Below are 14,716 nucleotides of genomic sequence, written 5' to 3' on the forward strand. Positions count from 1 at the left end.
ATTCCTACTGGACCAGCTGGCTAACTCAGAGTGATGTCCTAATGCCTGGCATTTTGGAAACAGGAACTCTTTTTGAGCATGAAGCAATTTGGGAGGACACTTTGGAGCAAAAGAGATAGGGTCTTGGGAGAGGAGAAAGGGGGAAGTGGAGTGAAAAGCAGTATGAAAGACGAGCTTCACTTTGAACTTCCATCCTACACTGGCCTCACTCTGTCTGAAGACACGAGCTTGGCTCTTGAATAACAGATCCTGATCCTTCCTCTCTGCCCTGCTTGTAGTGACTCGGCAACAAACCATTGCCAGGTGTCCAACAGCTGGCCACACTGAGGGGTAGAGCTGTGCTCAAGGGTCCCTACGCGTGCGACAAAGCTTTCCCGAGGTAACAACGTGCTGGTGTTGCCTTGGCAGCTACACAGGTGAGCCAGGGCAGGTCCCGGCTTCGAGGAACATGCAGTCTAACAAGAAGACGGGGTGGCCCTCGATCCTAACAATCCCAACGCGGGGCAGAGGTGCTGAGAAGCCGGCTCACGGCGCGCTCAGAACCGTGCACTGGGAGGTCAGAAGCAGAAGCCCTAACTACTGGCCTGAAAGGATAAGTAGGGTGGAAACCAAGGTTCCTGCGGGAGGAGGATGGAAAGAGAAGACCATTCAAGAAGACAAACTAGCTGGGGAGGAAAAATCACAGATGATGCATGCATGGGAAACAGCCAACCATTGAGGTAGGGAAAAAAAAAAAAAATCAGTGTTTCTCATTCATGGTAGAATATGTGGGGTCTTCAAAAAGTACATGGAAAATGCTATTTTGAAAAATCTATGCATAGGTTTCCGATTTTTTTGCACTGAAATAATCTTGTACTTCAACTGCATTTTCCATGAACTTTCCACGAACACCTCATAGACTTCACATTGTACAATTCTGAACAATACTGAAACCACTGTTCCCATAAAAGTAAGCCAACTGGGCCAGCTCCGTGGTACAGGGACAATACGCTGCTCAACAGAAGCCTGGCCGCACAGGCAGACCCGGTTCAATCCCTGGCTCAGTCAGCCTGAAATACGCAGGGCTCGCACACGAGTGGCCCAGGCCTGGCGGGCTGGAGGACAGCAGGACAGGGTCACAATGTGACCCGACTCTGTGGCGCACGCTCCTCTCACACGCGTGTGCACACACTCTGAATGCAGAGAGAAAAGTAACTCAACACGGCAAACCCTAATATACAAACTAAACTGACTTATGTTAATCACTCATAAAAATATACATGTGCTGGAGGCACATCTGCACCCGTGACTTTCCGAAAACTCTTCCTGCCGAAGACTCGTGTGGCCTTCCAATTAAACATTATGCTCCTGGTCTCCTTTAGTTTTGAGAGGTTTTTGCTATAAGGCATGTGCGCTTGCCACAATGACAGAGACAGAGAGATGGCAAGAAATCACCACCCAGGGGAGACAGCCACGCCGTAATCCCTTCTCCATTCTCCCCTTGGGATCTTGCACACGCACGCACACGCGCCCAGCGTGAGTTTAAGCCACCGAACTTGGGACTCAAATCGTGGTCGGCTACATGGGAGTTTAGTGACATAGCCATTATGCCAACTGCTGGTTCCCTTTTGTTTTTTAAAGTAAATTTTATTTCATGCTTCACAGTTAATACTTCTTAGTTTTGTGATATTTTTACTTCCGAATGCCCTCACTCTAGTAATAGTTAATTCCAGCGTCAGTCTCTTTAAAATCACTGTCTACCTCCTACTGCACCTCTCTGGCCTTATCAGAGAGGAATTATTGGTCGTTGGAAAAGTCATGTTGCATTTTTGCATAGAAAAACATAGAAAAATATGTCATGACTTTTCCGACGACCCAACAGAATGTGACCCCTAACTCTACCTCTGTAAACAGTAGAGGAGCTCACGGAGCTTTGCCCCAAAACAAGACACTATCATCCGCGTGAAGTCAGTGCACCATGGTCACCTGCGTTCTTATGCCAAACTGGTCTATTTTAAAGTTATAGCATCTCAACTTACTGTCAGGGAGCTGGACTTCTCTATACCGAACCAGCTGGCTTGGAAGGAGGGGTTTGGTGTGTGCATATTCAATAAGGGTGTCTTCAACCATCTGCATGATTCCGAGAGCAGCCTGGGGAAAGAAATGAATCACCACGTATTACCACAGAGCCGCAGCCTGTCCGTGAAGATAAAAACAGCACAATGGGAGTGGGATGGGAGCCCACTGCAAGAAGAAAACAACCTGCCTGTGAAATCAACTAGCAGAGTTCATCACGAAATGGATTTTTAAATCTTAATTTGATCTTATTCAAATGAAAAAGAAATGGAATTTGTCAGTATAGTCGATTTGCAACATAGTCAATAAGGTGGTCATGAAAAGAAACCAAGACCCAGACGACCACCGACGCTGAGGCTCATGCTGGTATCGAGGTGCTGCCAAAGCTGGTAGGTAACTGGCTCTAAGTGAACGACCCTGACCGCAGACGCCTGGGGTCACGGGCAGGCACAGGAGCTGCACAGGCTTCCTCGCGGCGAACCTGACCTTGTAAGAATCCATCTTGGCCACTTATGAGCATCTGACCTTGGACATACACTTTGGAGACAGGATAGCAGAGTGATGGAGACCGAGGTCAGCCCCATAGCCCAGTGGTTAAGGGGAACAGATCTTACCAGATGACAGCAGTTTGAATCCCAGTCCTGGTGGCTTGAAAAAACACACCAGGGAGACCAGCAGATGGCGTAATGGCCATGTTGCTGGACTCCCATGTAGTCAACCAGGTTCGAGTTCTGGACATGGTGGCTTAAACTCATGCCAGGCGTGTGTGCGTGAGAGGAGAACGGAAGAGAAGGGAGTGTGGTATGGCCATTTCCCCTGGGGGGAGGGGGGTGATTTCTCGCTTTCTGTCTCTCTGTCTCTCTCTGTCTTTCTGGCGAGCACATGTGCCCTATAACAAAAACCTCTCCAATAAAATAAAATAAAAATAGAAAAAAACACACCAGGTACACGCGCATGTGTAGCCCAGATCCCAACAGGATGCAGACACAGAGAGGAGAAATGGGGTGTAACCATGCCCGATTGGGGGTGCTTTCTCCCGCTCTCTTTGTCTCTGTCTGTCTTTAGCAAGTGCCATGTGCCCTCTGGCAATTAAAAAATAAAAAACTCTTGGGGCCAGCAGGTGGCGGAGTGGTGGGGGTACTGAACTCACATGTGGCTGACCACAGTTCGAGTCCTGGACCTGACAGCTTAAGGCTCATGCCAGGCGCGTTTCTGTACCCAGAATCCCAGGGGAGAATGGAGTTGAGGGGATTCTGGCATGGCTGTCTCTCCTGGGGAGTAATTTCTTGCTTTCTCTCTGTCTGTGGCAAATGCACATACCCTATAGTGGGGATCTATGGAGGAAATAACAAAACAAAACAAACCCAAAACTCCCATTTCTTCCTGTGACTGCACAAGGCAGGCAACGGCAGAGGTGGCAGCCATGAAACGGTGAGGGGTGTCTGGGTACCACATCATTCTCGTTCCCCACGCCCTGCCACCCTCCTCCACAGCGAGGCTGAGAGCCCCAGTGGGCTCACTAGCACACCGTGATGGTAACAGTCCTGGGACAGACGAGGGGAGAATCCCTTGCAGGGACCCCCAGAAGACCACTGAAATGTCAGCTACCCACCTGCTTTGTTATGTTTCCATGGAGAAGGGCCTCGATGTGCAGGCGTGAGAGAAGCTGAGGTATGAAGGCCTTAAGGCGGGGAAGGGTGACATCTGTGAAGGTGTGAAATAAACAGTGAGTTCTAACCAGGTTTTTTTTACTTTTTGAACTTTGATTTTGAGAAAATCGAAGACTTGCAAAAACAGCACAGAGAAGGGCCAGCAGGTGGCGCAGACGTTAAGGTGGCTGGGTCCCACATGTCTGACTCTGTGATTCAAGTCTTGGATCCAGCAGTCTGAAAATCATGCTGTGTGCACCCACATCCTGAGAGGAGAATGGAAAAGGGACTGTGGCATGGTCATCACCCCTGGGGTCTCTCTCCAGTGAGCACCTGCACCCTATGGCAAAAAGTTTTAAAAAGGACAGAGAAATCTTCACCCAGTTTTCCCTAATGTTGATATTTTTCATTACCATAACACGACAATCAAAACTAAGACACTGACAGTGGCCTCCAGGCCCAGGACTCGAGCCATAGTCGGCCATGTGGGAATCCAGTGCCCTTAACCACCATGTCATCTGCTGGGTCCCCAAACAATATTTTCAATACTTTGTCAATGAAGACACTGTCCTAAAAGATTATTAAAAATTCAACAAAAGTCTTTTTCTTAAGAATTATTTTATTTTAAAATTTAATTAATCAATTTTAATTTGACCAGAGAAGGACAGAGTATGAGAGAGAAGGGAAAGTGAGAAAGCAAGCTGCCAGGTCTAGGACTCGAACCACAATCAGCCATGTGGTAGTTCAGCACCCTTGACCACTATGCCACCTGCCGGCCCCCAAAATTCTTATTTTTAATTGAATTTTAATTCTTATGGTTGAGCATGTAGGAAGAAAGATATGTTGGTAAATAATGTTGGGCAGTAAAAAGTATGAAAACAATGTAGGGTTGGGGCTGGCAGATGGTGTGGTGGTTAAAGGCGCTGGATTCCCACATGGTCGACTACGGTTCGAGTCCTGAATCTGGTGTCTTGCTTTCTCACTTTCTCTCTCACTCCCTCTCTGGTCAAATTGAAATTAAAAAATGCATCAATCAGAAAAATTAAATAATTATTTAAAAGTTTTATTAAAAAAAACAAAACAATGTAGGCCTGGCCTCACAGCAGTGTTTAGCACTCTGCACTGTGAGCCAGATCCCACAGACCAACCGCGGGGCAAATCCTGGCCCCGGTGACTTGAAAAGCACACCAAGCAGGTAAGCATGCACACCCAAAATCCTGAGGAGAGGAAGGAATGGAGAAAGAGGAACTGCAGCATGACCACACCCATGTCCACGGTTTTGTGTGTGTGTGTGTGTGTGTGTGTGTGTGTGTGTGTGTGCTTCATCTTTCTCTGTTGGGCACATGTGCTTTTTGTCAATTCAAAACAAAAAAATAAAGGTTAAAACAATCGTAAAGGGTGATGTCAATCTACACTCTTCCCACTAACGCAAGCCTGAAAGCAATTTCATTCCACTCAGCAGGCGTTCATTCGACACTCTGAGGGCCTAACACTGTACCGTGATGGGAAATACAGGGGTGAAAGGAGGTTATCATCACTGCCCTCCGGGAATTTAGGGCTTTCAAGCAACACTGTCGAAAACTAGATGTCAGATTTTAGAAAAAACAAGAAAAGAGGACTCTTTAGGCTTTACACATTTTTCAGCTTCTAAATGAACTGAAAGATGACTGAACTCTAAAGATGACAGAGCAGGAAAGACGCCTGAGCGTGTCTGCATGGCATGACTTTCTAGCACTTTCCGTTTTCTCTTTTCTGAAGACTTCAATATTGATGGGCAAGTGCTTGGGTCAGAACACGTAGTCATCTGCAGGAATCCACAAACACTAGTACCGCACCGTGGCATGTCCAGGTGGACAGCAGCCAACGTGGCTAGACTGCCGGGACCCAAAAGGCACTTCAAAGGCCGCCACGGCCCTGAGAGTGATGTGTACAGCTGACAGCAATGAAACAAATCATTCAAAAGCAGAGACGCTCGATATCAGAGTAAACCAACAACGACTTTAGAAAAACTGGGGAAAGCATTAGGCCTCGAGGAGAGGAAGAGTCTCACCATCCAGGGCTTCTTTCAACTCGTCTTTAGTCCAGGCCACTTCCGTCATCAACAAGCGGAGGTAGTACATGGCGTGCTGGTGAGGCTGCTCAGCGCGGAAGTTGTTGAGAGAGCGCATATACTGTGCAGGGAGACACGGGCTCGTTAATTTTATCCATCTTTCAAAAATGGTTTAGAAAGATCAGCTACAGTCAGATTTCGTTTTGTATAATTATGTGCTACTGGGCTGCGGGAGTCTTTCTTTCTCCTTCCTGGAGTTAGTGAATTAAGAATGGGGCCTACTCCTCTCTGATCTGTGGAGTTAAGGGGATACTTTTTCTTTGTCCAGGCTGCTGCCTTCTCCCCAGCAACCAGCATGTACTCTGGTCCTCTGGGTGCCTTCGCTATGGAGGTACCTTTAACCACTCAGAGAGTTGGCCCTAGTTTCAGGACTGCTGTCGTCTGGCATCTTTCAATCTACCCTGGAAAGGCTATCCAGAAAGTCCTTACAAGCGAGTAACATGGACACACCTACAGTTGACCCTCTGTAGCCATGGGTTCCCCATCCATGGATTCAACCAATTGTGGTTCAAAGATATAAAACAAAAATAATAAAAAATAACAATCCAAAAATATAATAATGATGGATACAGCATTTCTATTGTATTAGGTATTAGGTCATCGACAGAGGATTTGAAGTAAGAGGGAGGGTGTGTGTAGGTTATTGTGGCGTTTCGTATCAGGGACTTGGGCATCCACGGACTTGGGTATCCTCGAGGTCCCAGAACCAGTCCCCGCCAAGAGACAAATGCATATGGAAAATGTTGGCTCTTCCTTTGAAAACTGATGGTAGTTTCATATAGTGTATAATGAAGGCTGGAGTTCAGCTTAAAAGCAGCTAAAGACCCCTACTTCCCTACAAATGTGGCTGCATGTGAGTGAAGATACGTAAAACCTCAGCACTGGGCCCTGTCGTAATGAGGTTCCTGTGAATAGGCAGAATTTAGGTTGAAACCTTCAAGGAGTCCCTGACAGCCACCAGGTGCTTCTCGCTGAAGTCAGTGTGGCAACCACACTAGCCCTTGAAACCCGTAGGGAAGGCGGACAGGAGTCTACACCAGCTTCTAGCCTTAGCAAAGATGAGGTAAGAAAATGCAACAGGGTATGGATGCTTCCTTCTCGCCTCCTGCTTTTTCAAAAGTTTTCATAATGTGACCATATTACTACACGAATAAAAAATTATAAAAGTGACTCTGAAAACTTACTGCTTCTTTGATAATTTCAAATCTCTTTTCATCAATCTCAAAGGTAGCCATTTTCTCAATAATCTTCTTTAGCAAAATTGGCTGCTTGTCATTGTAACCTTTCACTGAGAGCTACAGAAAAAGTTTAGAGTATTACAAGTTTAAAAAGGCCATGAAATAACACTTAACTTTGATTTTCGAACATTAAAAAAAAAAATCCCCCAATGCTAAGCATATTAAAACTAAAACAAAACAAGAAATTAAACTAATTTAACTTTTAAAAAATATAGGAAGATAACATTTACCATCTTTATGATATAAAAGCCTACTTTCTCTTTTTCTAAACAAAATCCACAGTGGGTAAACTCACCCGGATGCCGACCTACAGCAGCACACACTACATCGTTAGAACTCATCGTTTTCATCACATCAAAGCTAACAGAATGCATGTAAGTTTTACCTTTAAAGAATTCCTAATAAACAGTAGGCTTAAAGTTTTTACAGTTATAGTAAGAAGGCAAAAATCACAGGGGAGAGTTAGCTAGCAAAATACTGGACACATCTCAAAATTTGTTTATATTTAAATTTTTTTTTTTTTTTGGAGAGGTTTTTGCTATAGGGTGCGTGCGCTCACCAGATAGACAGAGAGAGACAGAGAGATAGACAGTGAGAAATCACTCCCCCCGGGGGGGATGGCTACGCCGCAGTCCCTTCTCCTCCATTCTCCTCTTGGGATCTTGGGCATGCACGCACACGCGCCCGGCGTGAGTTTTAAGCCACCGGGTCCGGGACGCGAACCGTGGTCGACTACGTGGGAGTCCAGCGACATAGCCATTATGCTAACTGCTGGTCCCTATATTTAAATATTTTAGAAAGAATGTCTGGAGGAATCATGCAGCCTAAATGTGTATTACAAGGCATTTTGGCATGTTGGCATTTTTTTCATTCAGTGCTGCCCAGTAAGGACCCACAGCTCTTAACCATTTGCTTATATGATGCATTCTGCTGATGTCCCAAGAGCCAATGGCAAAACCAATCTGTAAGGAGGAGACACGGTATGTTCCATCAGGATTTCATCTTAGGAGAATTGACAGCTGTTGAAAGCCTAACGCTTTGACAAGCGGGGGCTGGGGGGCCTGGTATAGCAGTAAGCCCCACGTGGGGTACCCACGGCAGCACGGGACGCGCTGCAACTAGAACACCTACGGAAGTCTCTACTCTGGGAAGAACGACAGGCGGGAACCTCAGCAGGAGCAAAGGTCACTGGCCATGGAAGGCATACCACGTCCCGCAGAAACTAGAGAGATGACTGGCAAAAAGCCCAGTTTAGCATAAATTAAAATTATTTGCTTTAACATAATTTTTTTGCTTATGTACAAAAGTCAATAGCAAAAAATAGACATAGATACTACTTTTCTACTCGGAGTTAATTTTGATCTCTAGGTTTCTACTTTCCATGGACTATAAAAATGCATAGGTTAGGGCCAGCAGGTAACATAGTGATTAGGGTGCTGGACTCCCACATGGCTGACCGGGTTTGAGTCCCAGATCCAACAACTTAAAAATCAGGCGGGACCCATGTGTGTGCGTGCCCAAATCCTGAGAGGAGCATGGAGGAGAAAGGATTGTGGAATGGCCACCCCCTCTGAGAAGTGGTTTTTCACTTTCCTTCTCTTTCTGTGCCTTTCAGCCTCGCTCTCCCTGGCAAAGGCACACACCCTATGGCAAAAAACCAAAACCAAAACCAAAAAAAGAATGATTAGATTATACACATTAAACAAAAGCTACAAGAAAATTTATCCATGTGAAGAAAAAGTCACTGCAAAATAAGTAAAACGTAGTAGTTCTGAAATCTTTTGTAAAGACTTTTAAGAAGGAATACTCAGAAATGCTCCCATTTCAGTTTTTACTAAAACATCCATTTTCAAGGAAAGTGAAGATGAATGTGTGCCATAAAAGGATGTTCATTTGGAACTGAGATGTAAGTAAGTTTGAAAATGTATCTGGAACACTTTAGGAGAAAGGATCTGGTTATTTCTTGGGATGCATTCAATAGTGCTTCCTTCAAAGCACAGGTAAAGTAGTTAATGATGCATGCTACAAAAAAAAAAGAAAGAAAGAAAGAAAGAAAGAAAGAAAATGTCAGGTGTATTTCAACACAGGAACTTCCCACTATTATCTAAGGAAATAAAGGGAGATTTTACGTATAAGTAAAATAAAAGCACCACAACAATAACCATGGGTATCTTTCACTTACAGCTGTTAATATCCTTAAAAAAAAAAAAAAAAAAGGAAAGAACAACATGCTTTTGGGATTAATAATGTTAACCATCTCAAGCAGAGGAACATGCAAATAAATGGAGCACACATAATATGTTCACAAGATGCACTGAACTTCACATTAGTGGAACTAATACTATTTGAATTCTGCAATCATTAAAAAGGTGCACGGGGAAAAAAAAAAAGTCAACCTTCTTGTTTAAAAACACAGAAGTTAATAGTTTTCCCAAACTCGACATAACGCTTAAACGGTGTGGTGCCTTTTCTCTGGTTTTCATTTTACTTACAAGTATTGCATTCATTCCTGATGCAATGGCATAGCTCAAACCTGAGAGGCGTGCTGCATATGTATACTCTTTTAAATCATCCTTCAATAACCTGATAAACAGGTATGTCATGTTGCAATGGAGAGGATCAGCATAAATGTAGCGACTAACAAAAAGAAAAACAAAAGAAATGCTTTGATACCTCAAGCAGTGGCATGGTAATGAAGAAACATGACCGAAGAGTATGGATATGCAGCCTCATGATCTGGAGTTCTAGGGAAATAGTACAAGCCAACCTTATGTCTTACACAGCGAGGAAGACTTCATTTCCTTTTGCCAAAGAGCAAGACTTCAGATACAGAATGGGTGAGCTCTAAACATCAATTAGGGTCCAATTTTGTTTGAGGAGAAAAATATGATAATCTGATGAAAGATGTTAAAAAAAAAAAAAAAAAAACAGAAAAAGAAATCAAGGAAAATTTGCACGCTATGAATGGTGAATAGCCAAAAACTCAGAATAAAAGGTAACTTAAAAATTAAATGATGAGGAAATAAAATTAGCCATCACGATTTAAAAGAAATTCATACTCATACCCTCAATCAAAAACGCTTCCATCAAATCAATATAAAAAATGTTGATGAGTGGAAGGCTCTAAGACGTGGGTACTTACATACATCCCATAGATGGTATTTTGGAGGTCATAGCTCAAGCCCGCTAGCTCTGCTGCATATGCATACTCGTTGAGTGAGTCTTTGAGGAGCTCAAGGTACAAATAGGCCATGTTACAGTGCAAAGGGTCCACATAAGCAAATGGGCTGGAAGAAAATGTTGACAGGAAAAGAGCTGATTTATCACTTCCCAATGTGAGGTGGCCTTCTGAGGTGGATCAAGAAATTGGACACTGGGTAACACAATTTCCTGTGGATATGGTTGAATTCTTGAGTCTGTTTCTCCTTCGCACAAGGAAAAAAACCAGGATGTCTGAAAAAGAAGCCTGAAATGTGCCGTGTGTGCGCGGGTGGGCAGGTGCGCCCTTGGGGCAATGAGGACGAAGTAGGCCTTGATCGGCCTGGGTAGTATGACAGAACAAGTCAGACACACAGGGCCGGTGAAGCACAGCAATGGGCCCAAACACGTGCTTGTGCTTAGGCCGGCAGGAGGAGGAGTGGCTGACAGGGCTGACACGGCACTTGCACGCCCTCCTTCTCTCGCCAAGCAAGTCACACCCTTGGTGGACAAGAGTGTGAGACTGAGAAACTGGTGTGCTGTAATTACACGAACTTAAAAGAGAAAAAGTGAGACTCGTGAAAATGTCAGCTTATCCCAGACATTTCTCCCTAAACCAATAAACCTAGAGTGTTGTCGTAAGAGAGTTGATCGTTTCTATTATGTAACTGCAGCCAGGACGAGGAACAAACATTAAAACAGGCAAACACTTTGGTGAGAGAGCGACAAAAGAGGACAGTTACAGAGTGCGAGCATTAAATAGAACCACAGAGTTCGACATTCCCAGCTAAGAAACAATTTTTCTTGTGACACCTGGACTTCCTAACAGCAGAACTGAAAATCAGATGCAAGTCAGATGACCAACTCGCTGGGCCAAATGACACTGCTTACCTTTCCCAGAAGCAAGTCAAAGATTTACTCACTCAACAAAATGTGCTACAGCCTTACTAGAGCGCCAGGCTCTCCTCCAGGCAGGGGGAGTGAAGGGGCAACGAATCGGGCAATGTCCCGCTCTCACAGAGCTTGGTCTGGTTAGAGAGGAAAACAGCCTTCAAGCTGATCTATCAGGAGGTAGCCGCACTGTGAGGAAGCGGCACAGGGGCCAGCGGTGTGGTTAAGGCACCAGGGAAGGAAGAGTGCTCGTTTACAAAACATTGTCAATCAAGGCCACTCAGCACGTGACATCTGGGCCGAGGCCTGAAGGAAGCAGGAGAGCAAGCCCTGGAGCTGTCTGGGGAGCTGAGAGAACTTTCCCAGATGAATAAATTGCTAGCGCTAAAGCCCTACCTGGCTTGTTTGGTAGCAAATTAAAAGTCTCGCTTTATCTGAAAGACAGTAAACATCACTAATGTCCTGAGAGCAAAGCTGGTAATTTTATCAAAGCTAATCTTTAAAACAGCAAAAATAGGGGTAAAATGCTTAGCTACTTAGAGAATTAAAATCAAAGCGGAAGTTCTACAGCCATACAAATTCTCCAAATGAAAAATCTAACGGAATGTTCCGCCATTTGGTTTTTTGGTTATCTTACATGAGGACAGATCACCTATACTCATAGGCACAATTCACGAAAACAAAACCACTGAAACCGAAGCGGAGCTGAGCACGGTCTTAAGGCTGCAGCCCCGTGTTTAGGGAGCATGAGCCCAGCAGTTCAAAGCCCCGTGGCACAAGGTCAGAATGCAATTCCAAGAAAGGCCCGGAGATGCTGCGTCCACAGCAGCTGTGCTCCAGAACTGGGGAGCCCTCAACTAACTTAAAGGAGAACTGGATTCAGCTGGAATGTTTAAACTCTGCATCATTTTTCATTTAAAAAATATATTATTTGGAAAAAAAATAGATTATTTGGGGGCTGACCCTGTGCCCTAGTGGTTAGGGAACTGGAACGGACATGCCCAAGAGGGTTTGATTCCCAACCCTAGAGCTTGGAAAATATGCCAGGCATATGTGCACACATGCTCCAAATCCTTACAGGATGGAAAAATGGAGGGAAGGGACTGCAGTGTGACCACACTCGTTTGAGGATGTTTTGTCCCTCTCTCTCTCTCTCTCTTTCTCTGGTGAACACAAAGGCTCTCCAAAATTTTGTTTTATAATCACATACTGTATGCTTAACTATGAATCACAAGGCTTTAAAAACTGTAACTAAATTCTCATAATCTGATTTCTAAAAAGATGAAAAGGATAAGAAAATTTTTTAAAGATTTATTAATATTAATTATATTTATTATTGTTATTATTTTTTAAATTTGCTATAGGGCAGGTGCTCACCAGAAAAAGAGAGAGAGAGAGAGAGAGAGAGAGCAAGCGAGCAAGCGAGCCTGGACTTGAAACATGGTCGACCATGTGGGACCTGAATCACAGTTGGTCATGTGGGAGCCCAGCACCCTTACCACCACACCATCTCACCATCTGCTGGCCCCCACAAGAAAATTTCTATTAAAAATGTACGAGAAACCAAAAAGTGGTCTTCTCTAGGAAAATCAGATCACAGAGGGGAAGATTTGTGCCAGGCAGACATTTTCAACCTGGAGATTCTGCTAGGCAGTTCGGGGACCACGACATATCAAATGGTCTCTCCAAAGGTATTCTGAATAAATTAATAATCTTAGAGGCCAAGAGCATAGTGGTGACAAGCTTCTCAGAGTATTAAAATATCACTCTCAACTACCAAAATATAAAGCAGCTTTATAATGTTCTTGACCAACAAATAAGCCATAAGCTGACAGCCCATGATTGGCGTAAAAAAGTTAAAGTTCTCATCACAGTTACGGATAAACTATGTATCACATGCTATAAGATACAATACTTACATCCCACAATTTCAACATATTTGTTGGTGTAATATTAGCTTTCTACTTAGAGACCCTTTTTCACTTTTCCAGCCTTGGTGGGGCAGGCAGCAGAGTACCAGACTGTGTGCTGGAAGCCACATGGCTGACCATGGGTTCGGATTCTGTGGTTACCTGAAAAGACTGGGAGGGTGTGCACGCCCAAGACCCTGACGAGTTAGAGGGCTGGGGGCAGGGACAGTGGCATGACCAGACCCTGTCAAAGGTGTCCATGTCTCTGTCAACTGCATGTACACATGCATGTACTTTTTCTCATGAATAAAATAGACTTTAAAACATAACCAGTGCGACCCGCAGATAGCGTAATGGTTATGTTGCTGGACTCCCATGTAGTCAACCGTGATTGGAGTCGTGGACCCAGCAGCTAAAAACTCATGCCAGGTGCATGTGTGTGCATGCCCAAAAAATTCCAAGAGAAGAATGGAGAAGGGACTGAGAGGTGGCCATCCTCCCTGGGGGGTGATTTCTAGCTTTCTGTCTCTCTCTGTCCTTCTGGTGGACACACGCACCCTATAGTAAAAATCTCTAAAAAAAAACAACAAAAAAAGAACCAAAAACACGACTAGCTTTAATTTCGTGTCGAGCCAACTGAATAAAAACTAATGAGAAAGCAAATCATCATACCGAATATTATTATATGATGATAGGTTTATTTCACAAACACAAATGTCTGTATTTTAGGAATACAATCTTTAATTCACAAAGTTCAATTTAAACGGGGCGACACACTATTTTGCCACACAAGTAAGTGAAGGGAGTCGAGGATAAACTGGAGACCTGCTGAGAAATCACTGTCATGGTAGTGTGTTTAAACAATCTTACTAAACCTCTTCTTCCTTTTTATTGGAAATTTAAAGTAACCAGGCTGGGAAAAGAGAGAGCAACATCTAAGGGCTGCAGACGATGAAAGGACGGACAGGACCCAAGAGCACGTGGTAACCACTCCCTCTTCTTCCGGGGAAGCTCCAGGAAAACAAAGCCCAGAGGACAAAACACGGCACACTGCTGACTCTTTCCTCAGTGAGCCTTTGGATGAAGCTATAGCCTCTCCAGCTTCCGAGATCCTGAAGGCCAGGAAGACCCTCCTAATGACAGCTAAAACAGGTCCTTTCAGTTCAAGGTCTACTCATCAATGAAAAGGAAGAAGAATTAACCACATAACTTCTTTAATAACTTTTAAAAAATAAAAAGAGTCTTGCTGTGTCCACGACCCTCCTGTCCCAGCCTCCTGATTAGCGGGGACCGCAGGCGCCCCACTACACTGAGCTTTTCAGGCTGGGCTGGGAATCCAAGCTGGGCCTCCCACGGGGCTGAGGCCTCCCACGTAGATGAACAGCAGGAGCTACCACGGCTGGGCCTCTTATGGTATCTCTCACCAGCAGCGGTCTTCCCTCATATGGGTAAAATAACTCTAATTCTTTTTATTTCTAGATAGGGAGGCTCCACTTTTAGGAATGGAACTGCTGATTTTTATAAGAAGCTGTACCTAGATTCAGCATACATACCTGAAAAATTCAAAGTTGAGACAAGCCTTAGGCAAGAAAAACTTATCATCCTGTTTGAACCAGAGTTTGCTCATGGCCGTATCCTATAATGGAGAAATAATTTGGTTAGGGA

The 14,716-nt window shown here is 44.4% G+C and overlaps 1 protein-coding gene across 2 annotated transcripts in view; it reads right to left on the minus strand.

Annotated features, from left to right (window-relative positions):
• Positions 1–14,716, minus strand: part of IDE (insulin degrading enzyme) — a gene marked incomplete at its 5' end in the record, with an annotated part of 69,096 nt that overhangs the window by 13,454 nt on the left and 40,926 nt on the right. Inside the window, 6 exon segments of one of the 2 annotated variants that reach the window (XM_014587532.1) lie at positions 2,019–2,130; positions 3,668–3,759; positions 5,755–5,875; positions 6,999–7,109; positions 9,545–9,689; positions 14,605–14,687. In XM_014587532.1, coding sequence (XP_014443018.1) covers positions 2,019–2,130; positions 3,668–3,759; positions 5,755–5,875; positions 6,999–7,109; positions 9,545–9,689; positions 14,605–14,687 — 664 coding nt within the window. 2 annotated transcript variants of the gene reach the window in all.

Source organism: Tupaia chinensis, unplaced genomic scaffold, assembly GCF_000334495.1.
Source record: "Tupaia chinensis unplaced genomic scaffold, TupChi_1.0 Scaffold000217_1, whole genome shotgun sequence".
Lineage (NCBI taxonomy): Eukaryota > Metazoa > Chordata > Mammalia > Scandentia > Tupaiidae > Tupaia > Tupaia belangeri.